This window comes from Montipora foliosa, chromosome 3 (assembly GCF_036669935.1).
Source record: "Montipora foliosa isolate CH-2021 chromosome 3, ASM3666993v2, whole genome shotgun sequence".
NCBI classification, from domain to species: Eukaryota; Metazoa; Cnidaria; class Anthozoa; order Scleractinia; family Acroporidae; genus Montipora; species Montipora foliosa.
Window position 1 is genome coordinate 16175063 of NC_090871.1, and position 7988 is coordinate 16183050.

Genomic DNA, 7988 nt, shown 5'->3' on the forward strand with positions numbered 1-7988 from the left:
TGGACTGATTCCGGCTGCCAGAGGGGCTTGTAAAGGCTGCCAAAACAATCAAAAAAGATGTAAGAGGCAGAAATAATTAAAAATATATGGTGCCGCTTGCGCCAATCAGCCGAACAGGCATTCCAAAAGAACTGCTATATACCCAGCAAAACAAGAATCTCATCTTTATGTTTTGTGTTGTCATAACCGAGGGGTACCAAAACGGATATTTGATTGCTATCATTTTCTCGCCGACAACCATTATGAGATGCAAAGCCCGTGTATGGCAAAGAAGACATCAGTGGTGTTGCTACCAAGCAGGGAGGCTGTTATCCACAGACTAAACGAAGGCTTCGAGGTCAGACCTGTCAACATATCAGTGACGGCTAGACACGCTAACATGATGTTGGCGTTGTTCTGAAGTCTGAAGTCTTCTATAGACAGGCAATAATTTAAATGATGATGGTTATGGAAAAAAAGACCAAGCCAAAGACATCTATTTGAGCTATTTCTTCACCTTTCATCGTAAAGTTTGCCAAGTTCAAAACAGAGAGGTTTGCCATGTTACAAAACTAAGACTGATTATAAAATAGTAAGGTTACACACTCCATTCTGGGGAGCCCATCAGTTTGAGTCAAATCCACAGACAAAGATTAAACCTTCAGTTCATTACACCAACAACCCAATAGCAGCCGTTGGTATTTTATAATACCGTTGGCAACGGAGGAATTGAAAAATGGCTCAAATCGCGTTGAATCTGTAAAAAAAACCACACATGATGGAAGAGACCCACAATGGCAATAATGGAAAAGCGTGTCCAAATTCTCGCAACATTTCAACGCAACATCTTGCAACATTGTTGGGCACAACATGTTGCATGCGTTTGGTCACCCTGTTGCGATATGTTGCAACATGTTGGATGATGTTGGATCAAATTTGAACACGGTCAAACTGTTCGTGCAATATTTCGGATGTTGCATGGAGGGTATAAACTTCATGCTTTGGCTCAGGTGTTTGCGGCCATTCACAGAATGAGTACGGTAAAATTCGTATTGTTGAAACATTTTGCTCCCGTGCGACTCAAATCTATTTGTGGCGTTCGCTTGGGATTGATATCATATTTACAATTGTTTCCGCGCTGTTTCGTTTGAATCACTCCTGGACCATTTCTTGTAGTCCTTCGGTTGAACTGATTTAATTAAGGTTTCCTTTATTTTTAATATCGAAGAAACACTGAGTACGAACGATCGGTTCCCAACACAAAAACACTAAATCAATTGTTAGAGACGATCATCGTCAAAAACAGGTTGAAAATTTCAAGCTTAAAAGGTAATGGTGTTTTTCAAGCTTTCTTTTCGCTATTATCCTAGTGGTGTTCATTCTGTTCATTGCGCTTGAAGTTTCATGTAATGGTTCTCGTGCAGTTCAAATACACTCTCAGTACTTTAATATTTGTATTCGTATATATTTATATAGTTTTCACGGAGCCTTCAATTTTCCTAGTAGATGAAACGGCGCCATACCCTTACTAAGCTCTCACATTTTGACTCGCGAGAGTGCAAATGCATAAACCAACGAGGAAACAAAATTACTGTTTCTTAGGAACATTTTGAAAAGGCTTCGTCCCTTTTAGAAGAAGACGCATTGACGCTCCCAGGGAAGATCTACACAGCGCTGATTGGTTCATAAGTAACCTGCACGTGATTTGCAGATGACAGTTTCTTAGCAATGGGAAAGGAATGTATGGCTCGTTTAAGCAGACGCTCGTGGGGGAGGAACGCGTGATGAATTCCAAAGAGAGTCTGCGTGGGAGGTTATCTAGCCATTAGAGTCATTAGAAACTAAAGTGGTTGATCTTCTATTAAAAAAAGGTAGTTTTTACGGGCACTTACTCTTTTAATAACATGGATGTCAAATTACTCGTTAATTTTGACCCGAAATCTCAGCGTTAATTTATGGTTTCACTTGTGAAATTACAATGTTGCAATGGCAACTTTTCCTACAGTGGCAGAATGGCGTCTTATGAACGTAATTTGTCACCCATGATATTAATACCTAATCAAATGGTCTACTCGTGAAATAAGGGAATAATTTCCCGCGCGTTTTGTCGAAAATCAAATAATTCCCCGAGCCTTTATATTTCCTAATTTCACTCGTCATCATTTCATTATCGATACAAATTAAACAAAATCACAGGACTCAAAAATTAAGCACGTTTAGGGAACATTTGTATTCCAGCAAAAAAGCGATAGCAGAAATTGTATTGCAGTGAAAAAACAACAGCGACATTTATCTCTAACCAAATAGGCGACAGGTGGGCTGGAAAATGAGCGACAAAGCGACATCACAACCCCCCTTGGAAGGCCTCTTTCATAAGATCATTAATTCACCTCAAATGGGATCTAGTGAGACCTCAAAATTTACCACTGAGCCCCCAGGTGGCTTGACTGATAGCTCCAGATGGTAGGGCAATGCAGGAAATAACACTGACGTCATGCGTCAAGCTTGGAATTTTTTACAGGCCTTCTTTTGCAGTTGCCCACAACTAAGGTGATCAGTGTCGTTTAGTCATGGAAAGCCTGAAAAATTCAGGCTTGAAACGGCATTTCAAGGATTCCGTAGTTTAAACATATTTCTTTGTTTTAAAACTATATATTTATCCATAGCCCCTTAGTATTAACATCTTCAACGGGTTTTCTTACGAAAAGCTGCCAATTGGCTTGATAGCCTAATTGGTGGAGAATGGCACCGGTGTCATGTGCAGAGTTAATGGCGTTCAAGTCATGGCAACGCTTTGCATTCGTTAATCAGTGCTTAAGTAAGGCTTATTCCACGCCATCTTTAATTGTAACATGCTTCTTTCCGTAGATTAGTTATATATGTCTTTCAGATATTATCATGATCATCACCAACAAAACATACAAATGAAGGGTCCAAAAGTCAATGATCGAGTCTTTCATTTTATTACAACGTCAACTCCTATCATAACTAAGTTCTGTAAATTTTGCACGATTAATTCATAAGCTGGCACTGGATCACGGTTTTCGCAAATAACACAGATAAAGAGCAGCATAGACAGTTGTTGGGTACACTGTACTGAAGGCTTGACCTTACAAGTCAGCTTATTAGCGTCACCTTCAGGCAAGTTAGCTCTCGTTAACTGGATGCACCGCTTGCATTAAAGTCCTAAATATAAACTTTCTTATTTCTTCTTGTCGCCAGCAATAAATCAAAGGATTAAGAAGAGAATTTATCATCACGAAAGTGCGTGCAATTCCGTCCATTGACCACAAAATTCTCTCCTGGAAAAATCCAGTTGCTGACATAAGAGTGTACAAACGTCCGGGTACCAAACAAATTCCAACAGCACCAACCACTATTACGGTTGTCTTGAATGCTTTATTCTCCTTAAGGAATGTTTCTACTTGTTCTTGCGGTAACTGTTGAGCTTTAATCATCTTTCGGTGCCGACGAGTTTCAAAATAAAGGATTACGTTAGAAGTAGAAGCAAAAGCAACGCAAGCAAAAAATATGTGAGTGCTGATAAAAACAAAATACAGGGCGCCGCTTCCTTGAATCAAGTGATTAGGCAAACCAAAAGAATTGCTATATACCCAGCAAAACAAGACTCCAATTTTCATGTTTCGTGTTGTCATGACCGAGGGGTACCAAAACGGATATTTGATTGCTATCATTTTCTCGCCGACAACCATCATGAGATGAAGAGCCGAGGAATAAGACAGCACAAAAAGGCAGAGCCCGTGAATGCGAAAGAAGACATCAACGATGTCGCTACCAAGCAGGGAGGCTGTTTTCCACAGAATAAACGAAGGCTGCGAGGTCAGACCTGTCAACACATCAGTGACTGCTAAACAGGCCAACATGATGTTCCCGTTGTTCTGAAGTCTTCGTCTTCTTTTTATAGTAATTATAACCAACATGTTCAGTCCAATTGTGAATGGACAGGCGATAGTGTTAACGATGATGCAGGTTATGGAAATAATGACCAAGCTGAAAACATCTTTTTCTTCGCCATTCATCGTGAGGTTTGCCATGTTACATAAATAAGAAATGGAAGGCTGATTCTTTTTATATACTGGATAAATGTTGCTTAGCGACTGCCTTCCTTTCCGCTTTTAAGCACCACAAGAGAGCAGGTGTTCATGAGGAGCTTAACTTGGGTCAGGAATGTGGGTCCCCGCTGTTAAGGTAAATAAAAAATACTAAAATCTCAGTGGGAGTTGTAACAAGACTCACACTAAAAAGGCAGAGCAAGAGAGAAAGGGAGAGAGAGGTGTTACTCTCGACACATTTGTTGGGCCGACTTCGTCATAAAGTTTTAACGACGACAAATATCTCAAATTACTTTAAATCAATTTGAGTGACGTGTCAAAATAGTCCAGAGGCACAATAAATCAATCTGAAATATTTTCTAAAACACGGTTTACAACGGCCAGCATCATGCAATTAAAAAATGGAAAATTATTTCTTTATTCTCTTTATTTCAAATTAATTTAAACACAGGCAAATTGTTTCTTTACTTTCAGGCTGCCGAGATGCAACTTGTTTTGCCTGGCATACACTTTTCTCAACAGCAACGGTGAATTGGTTCTTTTCTGATTTTAAAGCAATCTATTTTTAAGTTTTATACTTATGGAACTCGATAACTGAGGAATAAAACTCAACAGCTATTACACCTTCGAACATCTGCTTCCCTAATTCTCCGGTTAAACATGAAACGTTAGTCATGTATTGGTGTATTTGTTAATTTAAACACAGGCAAATTATTTCTTAACTTTCAGGCTGCCGAGATGCAACTTGTTTTGCCTGGCATACACTTTTCTCAACAGCAACGGTGAATTGGTTCTTTTCTGATTTTAAAGCAATCCATTTTTAAGTTTTGTACTTATGGAACTCGATAACTGAGGAATAAAACTCAACAGCTATTACACCTTCAAATACCTGCTTCCCAAATTCTCCGGTTAAACATGAAACGTTAGTGATGTATTGGTATATTTGCTAATTTAAACACAGGCAAATTTTTTTGTCAGTTAACTTTCAGCTGGCTACCGAGATGCAACTTGTTTTGCCTGGCATACACTTTTCTCAACAGCAACGGAGAATTGGTTCTTTTCTGATTTTAAAGCAATCCATTTTTAAGTTTTATACTTATGGAACTCGATAACTGAGGAATAAAACTCGACAGCTATTACACCTTCGAATATCTGCTTCCCTAATTCTCCGGTTAAACATGAAACGTTAGTGATATATTGGTATATTTGTTAATTTAAACACAGGCAAATTTTTTTGCCAGTTAACTTTCAGGCTATCGAGATATAACTTGTTTTGTCTGACATACACTTTTCTCAACAGCAACGGTGAATTGGTTTTTTTCTGATTTTAAAGCAATCCATTTTTAAGTTTTACATGTATAATATAGCACTGTACGGAAAGGACTGGGACCAATAAGATAGGTTGGTTGATCCTACGTAGACGAAAATAAAAGGAAGTTTGGTTGCAATTGTTGCGTGCCAAGAGTTCCCTCTAACAAAATTGGCGACCACCAAGGGACCTGGGATTAAATGAAGAAGAATTACAGGACTTACGACTCTTGGCGATCGATTTTGGTATGTTTTTGAGCTTTGTTGTATTTTTCGCTCTGACCACGTGCTTCAAGTGCCCGCCATTTTGTACCGTATTTGCGGAGAAAAACGAAAACGTTCCGTTTGTTTACACGATGCCAGAAGAACTTCAATTGGAAATACAGTGGCGCATTTATGCTGCAGATTGGAGTTCACTCGAACGAACAGCCAAGTTCTTTAAAGCTGATATCGAAGGCAAGACGAGACTAGCCGTAGCGAAACATATCCAGCGACTTGAGGAAGAGATTGGAAAATTAGGAGACACTGAAATTGTGCCGTATCTTGGAGATTTAAAACAACTATTGACGGAACAACCATCCGTGGGCAAAAAAGGCGAAGGTAAGAGTGGAAAACCAGTTATTAGTGATGTAAAACCACTGCGGGAAGACCCTGTTCAAAAACTGCTGGCTACTAGTGCTTTACGTAGCCAATTTAAGATCACTGGTCAAATTGGGAGCCTGGCCAGAAAGATAAAATCAGTTTCTCTTCGCTAGCACGTCAAATTCAAGCGGGGCTGGCTCAAGGTTATGTTGACAGTGAAATTGTTGATGGTGTTATCCGTTCGATCACACTTGGTATGGTACTTAGAAGTTACCTAGCTTGAAACTCATCACGACCTGACATTGAACCGATTAAAAAAGATTCTCCGAAGTCATTCTTCTGTCGTGCAAATACTGAACTTGTGCATCAACAAACACCAGTGTTGTTTGAACCAAACCAGTTGGCACATTTACCAGAGGGTTTGGAACTTTATGAGACTTTGCTATACATGAAACCAGGGAAAACAGCTAGGGTGCAAATTGCTGTATGTAATGGAACTAATCATGACATTGTGCTTAATGGCCGCACCACACTAGGAGTTCTCCAGGCAGTCAAGTCGGTGACAGAAGCAGATGTTCGATTGAGTGTATGTAGAACCTTGTGTGAACACCAACATCTCGAGCAGCATGAATCACAGGAATCAAGGACGTTAGATATTCCTGGGAAGCAAGATAAACAAGGCATAAACCCCCTCCCAGCAGTTGACCTCAGTGGCTTAAACCATGACCAGCCGATTTTAGCTGAAACAATGTTGAGGGAAGAGTATGAGTCATTTTCATCCAGTGAGCAAGATATCGGGTGTATCCCTGATCTGGAAATGGAGATTAATCTGAACGATAGCCAACCAGTGCAAAAGAAGTACACATCAATTCCTAGACCACTGTATCCAGAAGTAAAACAGTACATCGAGGATCTCCTGAACGAGAGCTTTGTTAAAGAATCAAAGTCCCCATACTCCTCTCCAGTCGTCTGTGTCCGAAAGAAAGACGGATCTTTAAGGCTTTGCATTGATTATTGAGAACTGAATCGCAAGACCATCGCTGACCGACATCCAATCCCTAGAGTTCAAGAAACTCTGGATAGCCTTGGTGGGAATACTTGGTTCAGTGTCCTTGACCAAGGTAAGACGTATTATCAGGGGTTTATAAGTAAAGAGAGCACAGCAGCCACAGCCTTCATGACACCTTGGGGGCTCTACGAGTGGGTTAGAATTCCATTTGGATTAATGAATGCACCGGCTAACTTCCAGCGCTTCATGAAATGGTGTTTGGGTGAACTGAGGGACAAAGTGGCCATTCCATACCTAGATGATATCATTTTGTTCAGTGGGAGTTTTAAAGAACATGTTGAACATTTGAGAACAGTACTGCAGAAATTGCGTAAACATGGCGTGAAGTTGAAACCACGTAAGTGTAGTTTATTCAAACGTGAAGTCCAGTTTCTAGGAAGGGTTGTATCAGGTGACGGTTACCGAATGGATCCAGGTTGTGTTAGGGTGGTTGAGAAGTTAAAAGAACAAATTCCCAAAACTGTTGGTGAAGTCAGACAGCTTGCTGGAATTTTAAGTTACTACCGAAGATACATTAAGAACTTTGCTAAGATTGCTAGACCTATATACAACCTGCTAAGCACCTCAGGAAAAGATGGACAATCGCCTTCAAAGACACCAGTCTCTTGGGGAAGAAAACAGCAACAGGCCCTTGAGGAGTTAATAAGACAACTCAGTAACCCTCCTATAATGGCTTATCCAGATTTTTTAAAGTCATTCACCCTCCACACAGATGCAAGCAAAGATGGTCTGGGGGCGGTTCTGTACCAGAATCAGGATGGAGTAATGAGAGTAATTGCTTATGGATCTCGAGCACTTTCACCAGCTGAGAAGAATTGCCACCTCCTTGCAGGCAAACTTGAGATCTCGGCTTTGAAGTGGGCGGTCGCCGACCATTTTCGCGATTATCTTTACTACTCTCCAAAGTTTACTGTCTTCACGGATAATAACCCGTTGACATACATTCTAACATCAAAAAAACTGAATGCTACAGGTTT

The 7988-nt window shown here is 40.2% G+C and overlaps 1 protein-coding gene across 1 annotated transcript; it reads right to left on the bottom strand.

Moving 5' to 3' along the window:
• Window positions 1-3125: 3125 nt before the first annotated feature.
• On the bottom strand, window positions 3126-4034 carry LOC137995312 (adenosine receptor A2a-like). Its single transcript, XM_068840883.1, has one exon. The coding sequence runs from the start codon at window positions 4032-4034 to the stop codon at window positions 3126-3128; it is 909 nt and encodes a 302-aa protein (XP_068696984.1).
• Between the last annotated feature and the right edge of the window lie 3954 nt (window positions 4035-7988).

Coding starts and splice junctions, on each gene's coding strand:
- LOC137995312 (XM_068840883.1), bottom strand. CDS start 4,034: ATGGCAAACCTCACGATGAATGGCGAAGAAAAAGATGTTTTCAGCTTG.